The sequence below is a fragment of the Nerophis ophidion genome, linkage group LG25, assembly GCF_033978795.1.
Source record: "Nerophis ophidion isolate RoL-2023_Sa linkage group LG25, RoL_Noph_v1.0, whole genome shotgun sequence".
NCBI classification, from domain to species: Eukaryota; Metazoa; Chordata; class Actinopteri; order Syngnathiformes; family Syngnathidae; genus Nerophis; species Nerophis ophidion.
This window is the reverse complement of record NC_084635.1, coordinates 18,736,808-18,758,890: the sequence shown is the minus strand read 5'-3', so window position 1 is coordinate 18,758,890 and position 22,083 is coordinate 18,736,808. Positions and strand designations below refer to the sequence as shown.

At 38.7% G+C, this 22,083-nt stretch overlaps 1 protein-coding gene and 1 long non-coding RNA gene across 7 annotated transcripts in view; one reads left to right on the top strand and one right to left on the bottom strand.

The window, feature by feature from the left end:
- Window positions 1-4,588: 4,588 nt before the first annotated feature.
- Window positions 4,589-22,083, bottom strand: part of LOC133542854 (uncharacterized) — a 47,408-nt gene continuing 29,913 nt past the window's right edge. Inside the window, exons 2-4 of one of the 2 annotated variants that reach the window (XR_009804229.1) lie at window positions 6,592-6,767; window positions 5,494-5,693; window positions 4,589-5,396 (exon numbers count right to left, since the gene is read on the bottom strand). This is a non-coding gene — a long non-coding RNA (uncharacterized LOC133542854). The remainder of the gene's footprint in view (window positions 5,397-5,493; window positions 5,694-6,591; window positions 6,768-22,083) is intronic. The other variant, XR_009804228.1, reaches the window with a different exon arrangement.
- Window positions 13,705-21,979, top strand: terb2 (telomere repeat binding bouquet formation protein 2). Of its 5 annotated transcripts, none has more exons than XM_061887358.1 (8): window positions 13,705-13,883; window positions 14,090-14,147; window positions 14,215-14,354; window positions 16,656-16,717; window positions 18,710-18,753; window positions 18,831-18,895; window positions 18,988-19,023; window positions 19,260-21,979. In XM_061887358.1, exons 1-8 carry the CDS (start codon window positions 13,820-13,822, stop codon window positions 19,406-19,408), a joined length of 618 nt encoding a protein of 205 aa, XP_061743342.1. In that variant the 5' UTR covers window positions 13,705-13,819; the 3' UTR covers window positions 19,409-21,979. The 5 variants fall into 5 exon arrangements, with proteins under 5 accessions (XP_061743342.1, XP_061743341.1, XP_061743340.1 ...); XM_061887357.1 differs by having other exon boundaries at window positions 14,066-14,147; window positions 18,834-18,895; XM_061887356.1 differs by having other exon boundaries at window positions 14,066-14,147.

The window sequence follows — 22,083 nt, the reverse complement described above, 5'->3', positions numbered from 1 at the left end:
TGGTTTGGCCCCTGCAGCGAAACTAGACAGTCATTGGATAAATGCTCAGCTTGGGAGCATTTAACCAGCTGGTAGGTGAGGGGAGCAGTGAGCAGCATAAAATAGCAATTTTAATAATTTCAGGTTTTCATTGTGTAAAAACTCACAGTTTTCTTTACAATGATGATCAGAAGAAGGTTTTCTGACAAATATATTAATTGCTCTATTATATAACTGTTTAATGGGTTTGATTCACCTGCAAACTGTCACAACTGTGAATCAGGTTTTATGTTTGATCATGTTATGTTTTGTTTCTTAGACTCTTGTTTCCCGTTTTGCACTTCCTGGTTTTATTTGTTTCCATAGTAACCCATTAGTTTCCACCTGGTCTCCTAGTCACGCCCCGGTCCTCAGCTCTCACACCTGTTTCCAATTACCACCGCTAGTATTTAAGCCATTTGTTTTCTGTTCCTCGGCCCGGGAACTTTGCCTACTGTACCGGACTTTGTATTGAACCCTCATGACCACGGATCTACCTATGCTGCACCTCCTTCATGCCCTCGATCACCTGCCACGCACCTTGCTATTCATGCTCCTTGTTTCGGTCGCAGTAAGTGTTTTGTTTTAGTTGTTCATAGTTCTGCCACAGTGCAAGTTTTTGTTCATGTTTATAGTTAAACTGCTGTTGTGCTAGTATTTTGTTTTGTAGCCAAGTTTTCCGCACCCGAGCGCGCCATTTGTTTGCCTTTTTTTTTAGTCTGTTTGTTTATTAATCAATAAATATGTACTCACGTTCACGCCTGACTCCTCCCAAATATTCTCTGCATCGAAGAAGCAAAATAAATCCAAGTCAAAGTCCTGACACAAACATCCAGTTTGTGAAGAAAAATTTAATATGAGAGACGACCATTGAGTGAATATATGTTTAAACGTTGTTTAAAATATAGCAACTTAAGAGAAACAGTGTTCCTTAATATTTTATTATATTTATTATGTGTTTAGAGAAGAGCTGAAAATGAGCTTCTCCTTTTTGAAAGACCAGCAGTCGCCACGCTATTACTCTGATTAAATGGCATAAGCCTTTGGTTTGAACTGAAATAATTAAAGATAATGAATGTGCAGAAACTCGCTGGACATTTTTTAATTATGGAGAATGATTGCCTGGCATATACACTGAAGCATGTCAGTGACAGAACTTAAAAGCTAGATTTCAATCTTGGAGAGTATAATTAAAAAAAAAAACAACAAAAAAAACATTTCAAACAGAAGTAGAGGTCAGGTCGTTGAATGTCAACCCAGTTGTGAGGCATGAGGAGCGGCCATCAGTCAGTGAGTCCATCCTCTGGACTCCAAATGATGACTCATTGTGGATGCAAGTAACTGAGAGGCGAAAATAGCGTTCACATTTCGTCTGGCAGCTGCACAAACCGTGAGACACATACTTGAACACACAACTTTTCGCTTTCTGGGGCGGTACAGCTCGGTTGGTAGAGTGGCCGTGCCAGCAACTTGAGGGTCCCAGGTTCGATCCCCAGCTCCTGTCAACCTAGTCACTGCCGTTGTGTCCTTGGGCAAAACACTTTACCCACCTGCTCTCATTGCCACCCACACTGGTTTAAAAATGTAACTTGGATAATGGGTTTCACTATGTAAATTGCTTTGAGTCACTAGAGAAAAGCGCTATATAAATATAATTCACTTCACTTTTTGTCTTGTATTTGTCACGCCTATGGATCATGTTTTGTTTTGGTCATGTTCGGTTTTGTTTTTTTGGACACTCAGTTCCTGTTTTGCACATCCTGGTTTGTTTTCGTTACCATGCCAACTCATTAGTTTTCACCTTGTCTTCATGTCACGCCCCTGTCTTCTTGTCTCACACCTGTTGTTAATTATCACTGCTATTATTTAAGCCAGAGTTGCCAAAGGTTCAGTCTGGCAACTTCACTTTACACACGTATACCTCAACTCCTTCATGCCATTCCATGCTGTTCGTTTTTTCCACGCCAAGTAACTTTTGATGTTCATGCCACAGTGCAAGTGTTTTTGTTCATGTTTATAGTTTGTAGCCTTTGTACTAGTATTTTGTTTTGTCATTGGTCAAGTTTTTTCTCCGCCATTGTACGCACCCTTTGTTTGCCTTTTTTGTTTTGTTTTCTGTATTATTAAATAATGTTCTCACGTTCACGTCTCGCTCGTGCCAACTATCCTTTGCATTGAAGAAATAAACCATGTCCAAGTCCAAGTTTAACAGTATTTACTGGTGCTGCTTTTTTTTTAATCAGGTGAATCACTTTTTACAATTTTGATTAATTCCAGTTAATTATCTGCTTGCACAATTTAAAGTAACTTTCAAAAACACTCCAATATTTTGACACATGCAATCTTATTGTCAGAATGTCAAACACAAACTTGAATGCCTATCGATTTTTTGGCGTCAAAACTTGGTAACAATATTATATAAAGTCTAGTCGTGGTGTATTTTGAGTCTCGTCACTCATCTTTGCACTGAGATATGTATTGACCTGATTACTGATCGTAGAACTCGGGATGTCACGTTTGTGAACCAATCAAGTCTTTTGAGCAATGAACGACTAGAATTGTTGTTCGCAGTTTGTTTGCAAGCCGCTTTGTATGCGTATGCAGATGTGTGTGTGCCACCTGACTGGTGACGACGCCGCCTGTCTCCACGGCGACGCCGCCTGTCTCCACGGCGACGCCGCCTGTCTCCACGGCGACGCCGCCTGTTTCCACGACGACGCCGCCTGTCTCCACGACGTCTACGACACCACCTGTCTCCACGACGACACCACCTGTCTCCACGACGACGATGACACCGAAGTCTGCTTTGGCTGCAGCACCCGCACCGTCTTCGTCTGCTGCTTCCAAGCCCGCCATGACGACGGCGCCGATGCGCCCACCTCTACATCAGTCACGGACATGGCCGTGCCCCGGTCATCCTCCTCGCCGGGCGCATCCTCCTCCCCGCCGGCCACGGATGTGGCTTCTTCGAGGTCGCCCGCCAAGATTTTGGCGGCAGCGGCATTCCATCCGCCGCCACCTGACTTGACGTCGGTGGATTCGGGGACACACGACCTGGCGACCCTCCACCATGTCCTCCCTCCGCCATCCCTTTACCTGTGAACTTCCTTATTGTGGGGCAGGGTTCAAGTTTTGTCTGGGACATCTGGTATTCGTCCTTATAGGGGGGGATTATGTTATGATCCGCTGTCCGGATCATCTCATATTCTGGTTTGGTTCCTTTTTTGTATTATAGTCTGACAATGTTTACCTTAGTTCCTTGTTTAGTCTGTTTCCATGGTTTCATATTAGTTCCACCTGCTACTCGCTGTTGACACACACCTGTTTTATTAATCACCTCCCTTACTTAAGCCTGCCTTCTTCATTCTTTTTCGTATCCTAATTTGTTTACACCCAACAAGTGACGACTGCTATTCTATGTTTCTACTCGCTAACTTTCGCGCTACGCCTTGTCTATCTCTAGCTCTCATGCTAGTAGTTTTTGTTTTGCCTTTTTGTGCCCTTGTGCCAGTTTTTCTGTTCATAGTCTGTTTTATTAGTTAAATAAGTCTTCATTTCTTACCTCCACGCTGTGTCCATTGCCCGACTGCATCCACGGAAGAACTAACCGGCATCATCATGCCCAGCGAACGTCATAATATCAGGCACAAAATAGGAGAAATGAATACTGTCATGTTTCTATCACTTTATGACCAACTATTGGTCCACACCTCCAGCTGTCACATGACATGACTGTCACTAACCTGGAAAAGACTTTATGATTTCCCCCTCCCCCCTCACATATTCTTGTAATCTGCGTGAGAGCAATGACGCATCACATTTCCGTTCATGACGATGGTCACTCTGAAGATGTCAATCCCAATTCCAGGTTCCAAACATGAGTGAGTGAAAGAGACAGCACATCAAAGATGATATGGACAATAACACCTCGTCCTGCGGTGGCCCTTAATCCTTCAACACCTGCGATTTTTGAAGCCCGCTGCTTTGATGTGTCCGGTTGTTGCTGCAGGGAGAAAGCACTTGTTATCGCTGAGTGAAAATTCAAATGGCAGGTGGGTGAAGGAAAATTCACCGTTTTGCATCATCACTAATCTTTGCAGAACAATCCCAATGATTAACTACTTGGTGAAGGCAAATTGTGAATAATTGATTGATTACATCTGAACTGAATGCCCGCCGGACATTCCCAAATATTTTTTTTTTTAGATCTTTAAGATGGAAAATGTAGCTGCCAATATGATGTGCAGTGATCTTTCAAATTACCATAAGTCTTGAACTATACAACATATTTCAATGGTTTGAATCTGCGCTTTTGCATATTTTCGTGATTAGTGTTGTCCTGATTCCAATATTATTTTGATACTTTTTGGTACTTTTCAATACTTTTCTTAATAAAGGAGACCAGAATAAAAATGCATTATTGGCTTTATTCTAACAAAAAATCTTAGGGTTTGGCAGACCGGTACTTTTCAGAGGCGGTATGGTACCAAATATGATTCATTAGTATCACTTTACTATACTAACACCCGTATACCGTGTAACTCTCTCCAAACAGCACAAACACAATGGCTTTCTTGAACTGATTTATTTGAAGGCATCCCTTCCCTTCAAATTCACCGTGAAAACTGAAATAAAATAAAGCACGTTACAAAGGTAAAAGTAACAACATGCATAGCATGTGGATCAAACATTTTACCAAAGTATAATACACACAGAATTGACAAACAAATACCTCCTTGGCCTGCATGCTTCTTTTAGGAGGAAATTGTGATCTTCAGGCTCTTATAGCCCAAGCGCTTAAAGTCGTTGTGACACTTTTGAGTCTTTGTGACAGTCAGTCTTTCTCCCTTCTCATTGCATCAAAAATGTTTACTTATACCCAAAGTAGCTTCCTTATATCAGACGACAGACCAAACGAGACACTTCAAAATAAAAGTATGCCCACAAACTTAAAAAAAAGGCATTGTGGACGACTTTCCCTGTCGCCGCTCGGGTTCCACTGACCACCCAGGAAGGACATCGCTTTAGCAGGTTTGACTCTTTTATTTTTCAATAATAGATGTCTTTTTCGCCTTCGTCGCTCCCACTGCTCGTGCTCCGTGGTCACTCCTTGTCTGTCGTGTCTTGCTGTCTGCTTCTCTCCAGCCACTGCTGCGGACACTCCACTTCCTTCTGCTTCGATCCCTCCTCTTTCTTACCCTTTTATACAGTGTAAGCAGATACAGTATCCCGGTCTGCAATCCACGCACCTGAATCTGATTGCGGCGTCGCTCCCGGTATGCCCCGCCTCTCCGTTCGGTTGTCATCTCCGTCTCCTCGCCATCATCTTGGGCAGGGCTCCAGTGTGACCCGCCTCGCCGTCGGACTGTCGGCTCCGCCTCTCCACAGGCATGAAATTACATTTTTAGCCATTGTAACCTTCCTGGGTGACAAACTGCAAGGTAAGTCGAGTGGGTAGAATTATTAAATTCTTACATTCATGATGATGTGAGAATCCAGTCCATCGGGAAGCCAGCAGAGGGTTGGATGGGGATCTTCTTCCATGTAGACAAGTCGACAACGGAGAGACGTCACCACTGATACATAGAGGTGTGGTCCACCCCGACTTGGGACAGTTAGCGCTGCTTCCAGACAGGTACGTCGCCAAAAATGATCCGTGGCCGCTTCATATACACCTGAAAGTAGAGCATTTTTGGACTGAAAGGCGGCAGGTCAACTGGTCTAATTAGGGTCTATTTATGTAATACATGTATTAAGTAAATAAATGTATATACTGTATGTGTGCTTGGGTCCCTTTTTTCAGAAACACTCATACAAAAACACAGTAAGGGGCATCACGGTGAAAGAAGGGTTAGTTCATCTGCCTCACAATACAAAGGTCCTGAGTAGTCCTGAGTTCAATCCCGGGCACGGGATCTTTCTGTGTGGAGTTTGCTGTACTCCGGATTCCTCCCACCGCCAAAGACATGCACCTGGGGATAGGTTGATTGGCAACACTAAAGTGGCCCTAGTGTGTGAATGTGAGTTTGAATGTTGTCTGTCTATCTGTGTTGGCCCTGTGATGAGGTGGTGACTTGTCCAGGGTGTACCCCACCCTTCTGCCCAAATTGAGTTGAGATAGGCTCCAGCGACCCCCCGCAGCCCCAAGAGGGACAAGCGGTAGAAAAAGGATGGATGGATGGATGGTGTGGAGGGGGAACCTGCCTTAAAGCCAGTGGCAGGTGAGTGGATTGCCCAGCTGGGACTTGTTATCTAATCACCTGTCGCCCTTATTAGCAGCAGCCAGACCGAGACACGTTGTTGAAGTTATAATTGCTGGTGAGCACACACACAGAGAGAGACACAAGTCAAACATATATTGCTGGAAAGCAAGCCACCCCCTGGGGTTTATGTCAATAAAAGACTTGATTCAAACGGTCTACCGGGCTCCCGAAGATCCGTCGGTGTCAGGAGAACCCACCAAAAGAGGGAAACGTCTACAGTGGGATTTACAATACTAATATTAACGATCAAACACTGAATATTGACAACATATAAACGTTACTATTCTTTGACATTTAAGACGCTACACACCTTTGCATGGGTTTAGTAGACCAGCTTTGCGCGTGCTATCAAGGTTGCAGGTGTTTTAGTACATGCAAACCTTTGGTAGATCAGGCTCCGTTGTGTCGAAAAGCCTTCTCATCCTCTGCTGAACATACACAGCTGTAAAGTCCTTCTCATTTCATCCCCTTCAGCCTGCTCTATATCTATAAAATAAAGACATTAAATTAATTCTTCCATGTCTATTTGTCCACAGCATTGGGGCGGCGACAAAATTAGATTAACCACTGAACTCTGACGGAAAAAGGCAGTGACATTACAATTTGGTTTGAAGTGGGTTCAAGGAAAAGGTGAGATTAAGTATTATTTTCATCTAATCATGATGAAAATATGCACACAATATTTCGGACGTGCGACAGGCAGTTACATAAATGCTGCTGGTAGTAGATTTTTTTTTTATGCAGGTCTGTATCAATTGGAGCCTATGATGTGTTGTGATGTTGTGACCGGGTGAATCTTTTTGACAGTGTCCAAAATAGAGGTGGCAACTTCAAGATACATATTTTTAAATGATACATCCAGATTTTTGTAGAGGGTGGCCGTGGGAACGTGGACATATTGCAGACAACCTCAAAAAACATAGTATTAATGTGACTCGAGTAAAATTTATGCATCATTTCTATCAAAGCATATCCAATACATATACTGTAAATCACAAGGAAGAATTTTAATTGTAGGCTACAATCACATGTCCCCTATAATATAGCTCTCAAATGAAAAAAAATTGCCTCATACATTTTAATGCATTTACTTACCATACTTGCCAACCTTAAGACCTCCGAATTTGGGGGGGTGTTTGGGCGTGGTTGGGGGGCGGGGTTGAGGTGCAGGCAGCATACCCCATCCCCTTCCAGCTGTCCTGGATTAACTGAAATTCGTTTTTTCCTATCATTTTGGAACCTGCAAGTGGATTTCTTCTTCTTACTCGTCGTCGCCATGTCTCTTCTTTGTTCTTCTGCTTTGTCTCCTTCTTGTTGTGTGTGCAGTTGTGCACTGAGCTCCAAAAGCCGTAGATGTTGTTGTAGCGTCCCGGAAGAGTTAGTGCGGCAAGGGGTTCTGGGTATTTGTTTTGTTGTGTTTATGTTGTGTAACGGAGCGGATGTTCTCCCAAAATGTGTTTGTCATTCTTGTTTGGTGTGGGTTGACAGTGTGGCGCATATTTGTAACAGTGTTAAAGTTGTTTATACGGCCAACCTCAGTGTGATCTGTATGGCTGTTGACCAAGTATGAATTGCATGCACTTTTGTGTGTGTGTGTGTTTGAATTAATGTTATCATTAAACCAGTTAAATGGTCATACAACATGTCAGAATTGTTAAAAATGTCAAAAAGACCAATGTTAAACCCCTCCAACGCTACATTATTATGTGGTTATGGGACGCTGTTTATATGGTGGGAAGGTGGACGCCTGGACAGCATGCGGCTGTTAATGGGTGAAGGTTTCACAGGTGAGAGAGGACGCTAAAGGCAGTGCCTTTGAGACACGCCCCCAATATTGTTGTCTGGGCGGAAATCGGGAGGAATTCGGGAGATTTTCGGGAGGGACGCTGGAATTCGGGAGTCTCCCGGGAAATCGGGAGTGTTGGCATGTATGATACTTACATGCATTTTTGGATCATTTCATACACATAATCACTGCAGCGGAGCCTTTCAAAGTGCACCTAACCTTCGGCGTGGGATCTGTTGTTTGGATCGTAATTCTGTTTCGACCACAAGGATGGTGTGTGCTGCATATTGCACAACATAACAAAACAGCAAATGTTGGACTGCTGGAGCATATAATGTCATTAATGTGAAGGGAAATGAATGTCTCCATAGGCACAACACGTGTAGAACCCGTAAAATCCTCATTTAAATAGGGTTGTCCCGTTTTGCCACGGTAGCGGCGTTCTTGACTTCAAGATGCAGTGACCGGAGGCGACAAACACATAATGTTTTTTTTATTTTTAATAAAGGCAAAAACACAAGGAGTTGTTCAGCAGGGAGCGCACAAGAAGCACAGGAAAAGCTGTGCAGGCTAGCATGCAGTTAGAATAGAATAGAATAGAATAGAGTTTTATTGTCATTATTACAGTGAACAGGTTCAAAGAACCACAAAATTGGAGAAGATCCCCTAAGGTGCGTACACAATATGGTAATATAAATGGTAAAAAAAAAGATAGAAATGAGAGATGTATCTATTTCTATCTTTTTTTTTTTCAGTTAACAAAGAAATCGAAACATTTAGCATTAACGCAACACTTAGCAATTATCCAAGTTTCCATGAACAAAAATGAACTGTGGTTAGCGTTCTCAGCATCTGGGAACACTAATCGCTAAACAAAGGCAGGTGTGGAGAAGTCACTGCAGGACGACACAAATAAATTTGAAACAAAAATAGAAGCGCTAAACAGGAAATACACACAGGCCACAGGGCTACAGGTCAATACACTTTGTCTATACACTATGTTATCAATTGTACTGTAATTTAGTCTATCAGATAACATGCAACACGCCCACTAACAATACAAACCCTGTTTCCTTATGAGTTAGGAAATTGTTTTAGATGTAAATATAAACGGAATACAATGATTTGCAAATCATTTTCAACCCATTTTCAGTTAAATGTGCTACAAAGACAACATATGATAAACATTTTTTTTTTTTTGCAATTAATCATTAACTTTAGAGTTTGATGCCAGCAACACGTCAAAAAGAAGTTGGGAAAGGTGGCAATAAATACTGATAAAGTTGAGGAATGCTCATCAAACACTTATTTGGAACATCCCACAGGTGTGCAGGCTAATTGGGAACAGGTGGGTGCCATGATTGGGTATAAAAACAGCTTCCCAAAATATGCTCAGTCTTTCACAAGAAAGGATGAGGCGAGGTTCACCCCTTTGTCCACAACTGCATGAGCAAATAGCCAAACAATTTAAGAACAACGTTTCTCAAAGTGCAATTGCAAGAAATTTAGGGATTCTAACATCTACAACCATCAAAAGGTTCAGAGACTCTGGAAAAATCACTCCACGTAAGCGGCATGGCCGGAAACCAACATTGAATGACCGTGACCTTTGATCCCTCAGACGGTACTGTATCAAAAACCGACATCAATCTCTAAAGAATATCACCACATGGGCTCAGGAACACTTCAGAAAACCACTGTCATTAAATTCAGTTCGTCGCTACATCTGTAAGTGCAAGTTAAAGCTCTACCATGCAAAGCAAAAGCCATTTATCAACAACATCCAGAAACGCCGCCGGCTTCTCTGGGCCCGAGATCATCTAAGATGGTCTGATGCAAAGTGGAGAAGTGTTTGACGAGTCCACATTTCAAATTGTTTTTTGAAATATTCGACATTGTGTTATCCGGCCCAAAGGGGAAGCAAACCATCCAGACTGTTATCGACGCAAGGTTCACAAAAACAGCATCTGTAATGGTGTGGGGGTGCATTAGTGCCCAAGACATGGGTAACTTACACATCTGTGAAGGCACCATTAATGCTGAAATGTACATACAGGTTTTGGAACAACATATGCTGCCATCTCAGCGCCGTCTTTTTCATGGACGCCCCTGCTTATTTCAGCAAGACAATGCCAAGCCACATTCAGCACGTGTTACAACAGCGTGGTTTCGTAAAAAAAAGAGTGCGGATACTTTCCTGGCCCGCCCGCAGTCCAGACCTGTCTCCCATCGAAAATGTGTGGCGCACTATGAAGCGTAAAATACGACAACGGAGAATGGGAAATAATTCCACTTTCAAAGCTTCAACAATTAGTTTCCTCAGTTCCAAAACGTTTATTGAGTGTTGGTAAAAAAAAAAGGTGATGGAACACAGTGGTGAACATGCCCTTTCCATACTACTTTGGCACGTGTTGCAGCCATGAAATTCTAAGTGAATTATTATTTGCAAAAAAAAAAACAAAGTTTATGATTTTGAACATCAAATATCTTGTCTTTGTAGTGCATTCAACTGAATATGGGTTGAAAAGGATTTGCAAATCATTGTATTCTGTTTATATTTACATCTAACACAATTTCACAACTTATATGGAAACGGGGTTTGTAGATGCAACACACCCACTAATAATACATGCAATTTCATGCTTTGCATAAATATTAATATAAACAAAATTACATTTGCTGCTGTAGTTCTAATTAAAATAGCACTCTATATATATATATATATATATATATATATATATATATATATATATATATATATATATATATATATATATATATATATATATATATATATATATATATATGTATGTATGTATATGCGGTAAATGTGGACAGTTGAGAATCTGCCTATTTGTTTGAAGGTGAAAACCACCATCACATGGACAATAACACAGCAGCAATCTAGGCTACATGACAAACATAGGATGGATGGACCAGCTCAACCAAGAGCACATTTTCTCACTCCAGTGGGAAGGAAATCTTAGTGGATAAAATCAGCAGCGGACAATGAAGAAAACCATATTTTACACAAGTAAGATGTACGAAGTACTGCTGGATATATCCTCAGAGAGAAGGTTATTGTCATAGAAAAGAGGTGGAGTAATAACAATGAAGGTATTTTAGCTGATAATGTATGTTTTGAAATTCAAATTCCTTGCATTGTTTAATACCATCAGTTCACATCTTCAATATGTAAAAGAAAAATGCTGTATAAAAATATTGAATCAATATGTTGTTTGTACACTGCATGTCAAAGCATCACTATTTCATTTACCAATAGTGTGGAATGGGTGATTATAATGCTTTGTTTATAAATAGCAATCAGCTGCGATTTATACGTATTGTACGATCAACTCATCTCACATAGAGGGAGTGTTTGATAACCACGCTCTCTTCTAAGAGCACACTGAAAATAACATGATGGGTAGGAGGGAGTTGGGAAAAACACAGGGTGTGGCTTCCGTGTTGTCAAGGCAACAGAGTTATTGCTGCTTTGCGCCCCCTTGACCCCTCATTGTATACACACCGTGTGCACTGTGGAGGAACTCAATTGCGAAAACACCCTGTAACGCTTACGGAATAAGAACATTGCGCTTCACAAGCACATCACTTAGATCAGACGCTTCCTGGCAACGCATCCGACATTGCAATATCTTCTTTACTAGGCTGGCACGGTTATGAGACACATGATATTACTGGGGTGGATGTGGAGGAGGCAATGTGAGCTTTGGTGTTACAGATATGCACCTGACCTTCACATAACCCCAGTGTTGATGCTCGGCAACTTCAATGCCCTGTTGATGTTGTTGTGAACAAGTGCTATTTGGCAGCGAAACAGCCTGCATTGAATGTTTTATCGCTCTGGCAGCTGCAACCTGCAGCTAAATGTGCACTATCGTCAATTAAGATGCCTTTTTCACCGGTTTGATATGAGCCAATTATGGCTTAATGCGGGTTCTTAGGTTTAGATGAAGGCAGACAGTGATGCTGATGTAACAAAGTTCATTTTCACACCTCAAACCCTTTGTTGTGCACTAGGATGGTGCTTCATTGAACCTGAGAATTGCCTTGTGAAATCCTATCATCTAGCGGTAAAATGTAGTACTGCAGATACTACTGTTTTAGCAAGTGCACATTTCATCAGTTAAAACTATTTTTTTGTTTAATTGTTTTCAGTAGTTCACATTTATTTAATGTAGTGTAAAATAGTGTCAGTTTGGGATTTTGTTTTTCTGCCACGGTATTTCAAAGGTGTTTGGCAAGAAAATACACGTTTTCTTTAGCATCACGGCAATAAAATACATAAATAAATAAAAAATAAATAAAAAAAATAAATGAATAAATGAGTAAAACACATAAACAGTATAGAAAATTCCATGACACGTTAATTTACTTCCAAATACAAGTGTTATTGTTGGACAAAAACAATTTCAGCATGTATTTTATATCAATTAGTTTATTTGTAGAAAAAATAATGTTCAGAAAGTTTATAATCCAGCAACATACACTTTTTCTTTAGCATTACGGCAGTAAAATACACAAATAAAAAAAATAAAAAATTAAATAAAAAAAATAATTAAAATAAATAAATAAATAAATAAATAAATTAGTAAAATACATAAACAGTATAGACAATTCTATGACACGTTAATTTACTTCCAAATACAAGTGTTATTGTTGGACAAAAACAATTTTAGCATCTATTTTATATCAATTTGTTTATTTGTAGAAAAAATAATGTTCAGAAAGTTTATAATCCAGCAACATACACTTTTTCTTTAGCATCACGGCAATAAAATACATAAATAAAAATAAAATAAAATAAGAAAATATAAATTAAAATAAATAAATAAAGTGGGTTCCCTCCGGGTACTCCGGCTTCCTCCGACTTGCAAAGACATGCACCTGGGGATAGGTTGATTGGCAACACTAAATGGTCCCTAGTGTGTGAATGTGAGTGTGAATGTTGTCTGTCTATCTGTGTTGGCCCTGCGATGAGGTGGCGACTTGTCCAGGGTGTACCCCGCCTTCCGCCCGATTGTAGCTGAGATAGGCGCCAGCGCCCCCCGCGACCCCAAAAGGGAATAAGCGGTAGATGGATGGATGGATAAATTAATAAAATACATAAACAGTACAGACAATTCTGTGACACGTTAATTTACTTCCAAATACAAGTGTTATTGTTGGACAAAAACAATTTTAGCATCGATTTTATATCAATTAGTTTATTTGTAGAATAAATAATGTTCAGAAAGTTTATAATCCAGCAACATACACTTTTTCTTTAGCATCACAGCAATAAAATACATAAATAAAATAAAATAAAATAAATAATAAGTTAAAATGAATAAAAAAAATAAAAAAAAAATTAGTAAAATACATAAACAGTATAGACAATTCTATGACACGTTAATTTACTTCCAAATACAAGTGTTATTGTTGGACAAAAACAATTTCAGCATCTATTTTATATCAATTAGTTTATTTGTAAGATAAATAATGTTCAGAAAGTTTATAATCCAGCAACATATTGGAAGGAAAACATCTTTAACACAGAAATACGTGATAGTATTGTGTCTAAACGCAAATTTTAATTGAGTCGTCAAAACTACGACATTTTCCGAAGCACGTGAAGGCGTCTGAGGCATTCAAGTCCGGTGCCAATGGTGAAGCGGCAGAGTGAGGGCAAAATATTGTTGTGTTGACGAGAACAAAAAATGTTTTAAAACAGACGGAGGTCTTTGTAGAGATGTTCGCAAATAAGAAGGCTTGGTTTTCGGCCAGTGTGTCACCAACTTTTCGCGAATTCTGGCGTAAGTGTTGTGGTTTATGTCAGCTACCTGTTTTAATATGTGTTCACCCAGCACTATTAAGCTATTTAGCATTATGCTAACTGTGTTATGGAACGTTACCTCTTAAAAAATAGTCTATTGTATATTCCAGAACACGTTTAAACTAAGTAAAAATATACCTTGTAACACAATTTGCCTTGCAGTATTGGAGTGTGGAATACTTACAGGGTGGAGAACAGCAGACTACCTTTTCAGTGAGGATGCTAAACACCCTGATACACTCAGGTGAGAAACACAATAAATGACAAACGAGGCCCTTTCTTAACTGTATTTTGTCTGAATTTTCCATCAGGATTTTTAGGAGTGAGGCTTACCTGTGGGAGAAGGTTACTGTTTTCCACAGCTTTTTCCTGAACGCATGTCAGAAGCGACAGAGTGTAAAGTCAGTCAGCATCGGTCACTATGTGCTGCCTCCTGTCCCAGTGCAGGATGGTGAGAAAGTTTGTACTATTTGATATCATGGTGTAACTAATCCAGGCATCCAATTGTCTATGCCACTTGACACTAGGGTCACGGGTGGATTTAAACTAGGGCTGGGCGATATGGCCTTTTTTTTAATATCTCGATATTTTTAGGCCACATCGCGATACACAATATATATCTCCATATTTTGCCTTAGCCTTGAATTAGCACTTAATACATGTAATCACAGCAGAATGATGATTCTATGTGCCTACATTAAAGGCCTACTGAAACCCACTACTACCGACCACGCAGTCTGATAGTTTATATATCAATGATGAAATCTTAACATTGCAACACATGTCAATACGGCCGGTTTAGTTTACTAAATTGCAATTTTAAATTTCCCGAGAAGTTTCCTGTTGAAAACGTCGCGGAATGATGACGCTTATGTTGACGCGTGCTTGTGACGTTATTGGTTGGAACGGACATTTTATCACAGCACCACTCACGGCTAAAAGTTGTCCGATTTAATCGCATAACTACACAGTATTTTGGACATCTGTGTTGCTGAACCTTTTGCAATTTGTTTAATTAATAATGGATACTATAAAGAAGAATGCTGTTGGTGGAAAGCGGTGGATTGCAGCTTCCTTTAGCAACCACAACATAGCCGGTGTTTCTTTGTTTGTTGTGAAGCTTTAATATGGAACAGAGCGGTCGAGCGAACATGGTTCTCTACCACATGTCAACCGGCAGGTTTTGGTGAGAAAATTGTGGTAATAAGTTGGCTCTTACCGTAAACATGAGCGGAGCTTGTGTCGTTCTTCCTGCAACAGCTGTCAAAGAGGCAGCTGCGATTTTCTTGGCTGCTGCATGGCTTCACTCAGAGACACTGGCGGTCACCACACCGCTCCGACTTTGAAGTATGACTTTATTATCTCACTAAAACACTAGTAACACAATAATCAGATAAGAGATTTTCCAGAATTATCCTAGTAAATGTGTCTAATAACATCTGAATCGCTCCCACTGCCCTCGCATTTTTTTTTTCCCCCTAGTGCTTCACTCTAACTTTCCTCATCCACGAATCTTTCATCCTCGCTCAGATTAATGGGGAAATCGGCGCTTTCTCGGTCCGAATCGCTCTTGCTAACGGTGGCTATGATTATAAACAATGTGAGGATGTGAGGAGCCCGACAACCCGTGACGTCACGCGCACATCGTCTGCTACTTCCGGTAATGTCAAGGCTTTTTTATTAGCGACCAAAAGTTGCAAACTTTATCGTCAGTGTTATCTACTAGATCCTTTTCGTAAAAATATGGCAATATCACGAAATGATCAAGTATGACACATAGAATGGACATGCTATCCCCGTTTAAATATGAAAATCTAATTTCAGTAGGCCTTTAAAACATTCTTGTTCATACTGCATTGATATATACTAATTTTAAACTTTCATGCAGAGAAGTTAATCACAACTAAGTCAATTGACCAAAATTGTAATAAATAGTTACTAGCAGGTGACTTTTCAAATGATGTTACATATTAGCAGTAATGCTACTTTTGGTAGCAACGCTTGTGCCCCACACATGACAAATTAAAGTTGTCTATTCGACAAATTCCCGCTTGAAGCCGAACCACCGCCAGATGATGGACCCCGTGCTGTTTTTCTTGGGAATTAATTCTTCCTTCATTTGTTACTAGATTCGCACCTTCTTTCTCTCGTATTACCACTCGCACGGCTTCGCTAGCATCACAGCTAACGTTACCCATTCTGCTACCTCTCCACTCCGCGAGGGCGTATACGTATGTGACGTATGACGTGACAGTATGTGACGTATGTAAGAAAGTGTGCTTACACTCTGTGAGAAGGACACACAAGAAGGAGTTGGAAGAGCCTGTAATGTAATGCCCGCAGCTAAAAACAACTGCGGGACAACGTAAAATTGAATATCGCGATTTAGTCATTTTCTATATCGCACAGAGACAAACCCGCGATATATCGCGTGTATCGATATATCGCCCAGCCCTAATTTAAACCTTTGCACGCGGGATTCTACTAAGAGTACATGAGTATACTATGTAGTAGCGGCACACATTTTTGCGGTAAACATAGACGATAACTAGGAAGTATCCATCTCATCCCAATCATGCTGGTGTTGAGCTGATACTGATTGATACAGCCATTGATATTGATGATATTTGGATAAAAAATGCATTCACACTCAAATCTACACCTATGGACAAGCACAATAACTTATTTAAATAATACATGAATATAATACCTATACTGTAAGTAATCATGTCTTCTTTGATTTTAACTTCAGCAGTGAGAAACGTGATTGGGAGGTTTATTTGGGAGTGTGAAGAGGACCAGCCAGGCGCACGGGTATGACTGATGACACATAATGAAGACAGTGTGTTTTAACTAGGTATGTTCTGATTAGGTTTTATGCAGCCAGTTCTGATACTGATACCTGTACATTTTTCTATTTATTTATGGTGAGTGCTATTGCACATTTAGCAATGTCAACACAATATTTAAACAAGTTCCTTATTTTTGCTTTCATTACATACAATTGCTTGAGCAAAACCAATTCAACAGCACGCAACAACTAAACAAAAGCAACAACTACTATCTGCTAAATCCTTTGGTTTGGCCATCCTGTGTCCAGAGAATTAATTTCTATGTATATTGATCTGATGATTCAGTATGGATCATATACCTCTGACACTGCCCTTAATATCGACACCACATATGTATGGGTCGATCAGATCCTCCTATTATATGTCTTGTACTAACTGTGACAATGCTGACACACCAAAAACTGTTGTTATAATATTCTCTTATATACTCTTATTGATCTACTAATTATTTTCCTGTTAATAAATGCTTAGTTTATGTTGCAATGTGGTTCCGTCTACACTTTTCAGTGTTTATTAAGTACTTAAAGCGAGTTTAGCTATGAGCATGCCTCTCTCCTGGCTTTCTTTCAGTGTTTTAAACATGTTTAGCCTCGACCTCCAGTTAGAATAATATTGTATAAGCGGTAGAAAATGGATGGATGGGATGGATGGATGATAATTAAGATACTAAGTAATTCAGTTATTTTCCACAATGGAGGTGATTATTATTAGTTAAAGGCCTACTGAAATGAGATTTTCTTATTCAAACGGGAATAGCAGGTCCATTCTATGTGTCATACTTGATCATTTCGCGATATTGCCATATTTTTGCTGAAATAATTTATAGTAGAGAACACCGACGATAAAGTTTGCAACTTTTGGTCGCTAATAGAAAAGCCCTGCCTTTACCGGAAGTATGTGCGCTTGACGTCACGAGTTGCAGGGCTCCACACATATTCACATTGTTTATAATGGGAGCCACCAAGAAGTAAGAGCAATTCGGACCGAGAAAGCAACAATTTCCCCATTAATTTGAGCGAGGACGAAAGATTTGTGAATTTTTAAAAAAAGCGACGGCTCCGGGCTGCGGCAGTGTGAGCGTTTCAGATGTAATTAGACACATTTACTAGGATAATTCTGGAAGATCCCTTACCTGCTTATTGTTTTAATACAGTTTTAGTGAGATTCTAAAGACATACCTCAAAGTCGGATGGCTCTCAGAGAAGCCAATGGAGGAGCCAAGATCACAGCCGCCTTTTTGAGCTATAGGAGGAAGTCCCATAATCCACTGATTTCTCCGGTAAGTCTTAATATAAAAATTTTCCCATCCAAAGACATGCTGGTTGACGTAGAGAAAACATGTTTGCTTGACCGCTCTGTGTTAAAGCTTCACAACAAATAAAGAAACACCGGCTGTGTCTCGATGCTAAAGACAGCTGCAATCCACCGCTTTCCACCAACAGCATTCTTCTTTATAGTCTCCATTATTAAATGAACAAATTGCAAAAGATTCAGCAACGCAGATGTCCAAAATACTGTGTAATTACCCCATGAACAGAGACGACTTTTAGCCGTGTTTGATGCTACGCTAATATTTCCTGATAGTCCGCAACGTTTTCAAAATTTAGTAAACTAAAAATGCGGTATTGGCATGTGTTGCAATGTTAATATTTCATCATTGATATATAAACTATCATACTGCGTGGTGGGTAGTAGCGGGTTTCAGTAGGCCTTTAAGGGTAGCTGCTTCACACTGTGTGTGGAGATCCCTAATTAGCTTCTAGCCACTTGTCAGCCAGAGAGGATCGACGCCTATGATTGGCATTAAAAGGCATTAATGGGCTGTGGCCAATCACATACTTTTTCACAAAAATTGGCCAATAACGATCGGTAGCCGATTGATCAGCACATTCCTATTTTTAACGTATTAACAGTCAATCACTTGTTCTTGCTGTCTGCCTCACTGTGTTGTCAGGAAAGTTTTACCGACCGGGCAGAAGCAAAGTGTGGCATTGACAGGTATGTTTGCGTATGACTTTAAAACAAAACACCCTGCATTAAAACAAATATATATACCGTAGTTCCTTTCCTTCCAGCAGGACTGAACCATTAATTGCATCAGCACTGTGTTGTGAGGATCCTCTTAGTAACATTCTCCCAGGTAAAACATTTATCATTCACACTTTTTTTCACTCTTTTTGGACTGGCAAAGTCTATATTTATCTAATAATGTGTCCTTTATTTTCACTTAAGAATTCATCAGCATGGACAACCAGCAAAAATGTTCACGTGAGCTACGTTACTATCACCCCACTGATTTCCGTTGCACTCAGTGTAACGCACTGACAAGACACTATTTGTAATCTATTATTTATATTTATCATAATGTACTAGTAAATCCATATTATTACTTTAGCCACTTTGATTTAATCATTTATTATTACTAGTTAAGTACTTAGTAGTAGTTAAGTAAAGTATTTTTTAAGTAATTGATTCATTAACAAATTTTTTCTTTGTTTATGAAGGTGTCATCAGACTGCATTGTGTTATACAGAGTGGGTACATATTTGATGTACATAAATGTGACAAGGATAACTCTACTTTTCTTGTTTTGTGTTTTTCATTTATTGATTCATTGTATGACACAAATAGTATTTTTTTTCTGTCACTGTAACTTGGCCATATTTATTTTACTCATTTACGTGTGGGATGCGCATGCAGACAAAACCAACATTTAGTTCTCTGGACATTCAATTTTAATTACATTCAAAGCCAAACAGTATTTTCAAGTCCAAAAGTTTTTTGAAGGGCATACAATGTTTAAAAAAATGTATTTATTATTTTTTTTAAACTTTTTTTTGTCAAATCTTTTTAAAACTTTAGTCCTAAAGAAAAATATCAAACATGTAATGCATTTTAATTCTATTTAGATCAGATAATGGCACAGGTTTAAATTAATTTAAACACAAGTAATTTTACAGATTAGTAAAATTACTTGTGTTTTGCAAATGTAAACTAAATGAATGGATGCATGGGCGGAATTTGATCAAAAGGCCTTGAAAGGGTCAAAATAAAAAGTATAATAAAAAAAAACATTGCATGTTTGTTATTTTTATGTGGAGCTCAAGTTAATTGAGAGATTTAAGATAACAACTATTCAAATCTAAAAAAAAATAAGCCTTTCTTGTTTGGGTTTGCTGTATTGTTCAATAGCCTAAGTAAAAAACCCTTTGTAATATACATTTTTAACATATAATATGGCCATAAATGTACTGAAAGGACAACCAATTCAACCTTAGTCCCCTAGGGTTAAAACACATTTCATTTCACTATATGAAATTATACTTTTTGTGTATTGTATGTCTATTTTTTAAAATAATAACCTTAAAAAATATTTATATAAAACCTCAAGAGGGACAAGCAGTAGAAAATGTTTGTTGACCATATATACACATAAGATAATCGCAAAAACTTGTCACAGATGAGAGGAAAAAGTTTTTTTCGACAAGCTGAACTAAAGTCCAGTTGCGATCTCTCTCATAATGCAAGGGTGTCCAAACTTTTTCCACTGAGTGCTGCAGACTGAAAAATCTAAGTATGCTGGGGCCATTTTGATATTTTTCTTTTTTAAAAGCAATACAATACTTGTTTTTTTTTTTTTACCTTTATGGCTTTCCTCAAGTTTGGTCCCCAGTCTCCAGAAGGGTCTCAGTCATAAAAATGTTAGAAATAAGTCATAAATTATTATTTTTTATTTAACGCTTGAATCTCGAGATCAACTTCAGGTCTGTCTGTCATTATAACATTTTTTATTTATTTTGTTTTTTATGTTTATGGCCTTTATGTCAAAACCCTTATTTATATGGCAAACACACAAACTATGCGACATTTTCCCCCAAAACATTTCAAAGTGGAATATTTCACGTGAAGTAATTGGAACCCTAAATAGGTCAATAATTCATAACAATAAAAAAAGAATATGTGTTAAAATAAGCCAAATGTATATTTATATATTTTTTTACTTTTAACGCTTAAGTCTGTAGAACTCTTGATTATAAGATTTTATAATTTTTTTCATAGTTTTTTGTTTGTTTGGTGCCCTTTTTGTGAAAGAAAACTTTGTTTCGCACAAAATAAACCATATTATCCCCCCAAAATTTTTGAAAGTAAAATTGTTCCAGTGAAGTAATTGGAGCCTTCAGCAGGTCAATAATAGTCCGCATAGCAGCTTTGTGTTATTAGTGTCAATACTGCAACTTTTACTTGTTACATGTCACTGTTTACTCTTTTATTACACTCTTTTATGTTGTACATTTTTATTATAGTATTTTTTTAGAATGGGGCGGGGGCCATTAACAAATTAGCTGGGGGCCACAAATGGCCCTCGGGCCGCACTTTGGACACGCCTGTCATAATGAGACTCCATTGACCCGAATGAATGAGAATATTTGTCGTTTTAGTTAGGGATGTTTATTCAAGAGAGATTGCATGGGTCATGCGGAAGTGGTAGTTGCGTCACGTGTACTAATTTCAGCCAATCAGAACACCTAAGCGTAGACAACATTTGGACTGCTATTCATGTAATGCAGTGGCTATCAACCTTTTTTCAGAGATGTACCCCCTGTGAAATTTTTTTTGATTCAAGTACCCCCTAATCAGAGCAAAGCATTTTTGTTTGAAAAAAAGAGGTAAAGAAGTAAAATATAGCACTATGTCATCAGTTTCTGATTTATTAAATATTGCTCATTTGTAGTGGTCTTTCTTGAACTATCTGGAAAAAAAGATATTAAAAAAACTAAAAACTTGTTGAAAAATAAACAAGTGATTCAATTATAAATAAAGATTTCTACACATAGAAGTAATCATCAACTTAAAGTGCCCTCTTTGGGGATTGTAATAGAGATCCATCTGGATTCATGAACTTAATTCTAAACATTTCTTCACAAAAAAATAAATCTTTAACATCAATATTTATGGAACATGTCCACAAAAAATCCAGCTGTCAACACTGAATATTGCATTGTGGTATTTTTTTTTCACAGTTTATGAACTTACATCCATATTTTGTTAAAGTATTATTCAATAAATATATTTATTAAGGATTTTTGAATTGTAGCTATTTTTTTAGAATATTTTTAAAAAAAGCTCACGTACCCCTTGGCATACCTTCATGTACCCCCAGGGTACGCTTACCCCCATTTGAGAACCACTGATGTAATGCGTTATTGGGTTCTATAATATTTCATGCAGTTGACAAAATATTTGTTAGTTAATTGATAAAGTGTAAATATATATATATATATATATATATATATATATATATATATATATTTTTTTTTTTATATATAT

What these genes read in the sequence shown, in the direction of transcription:
- terb2 (XM_061887356.1), top strand. Translation starts at nt 13,820, where the DNA reads ATGTTCGCAAATAAGAAGGCTTGGTTTTCGGCCAGTGTGTCACCAACT. An exon ending in AACTTTTCGCGAATTCTGGC is followed by an intron (nt 13,884 to 14,065) that starts GTAAGTGTTGTG and finishes TTTGCCTTGCAG; the next exon opens with TATTGGAGTGTGGAATACTT. An exon ending in TCCTGTCCCAGTGCAGGATG is followed by an intron (nt 14,355 to 16,655) that starts GTGAGAAAGTTT and finishes TTTTAACTTCAG; the next exon opens with CAGTGAGAAACGTGATTGGG.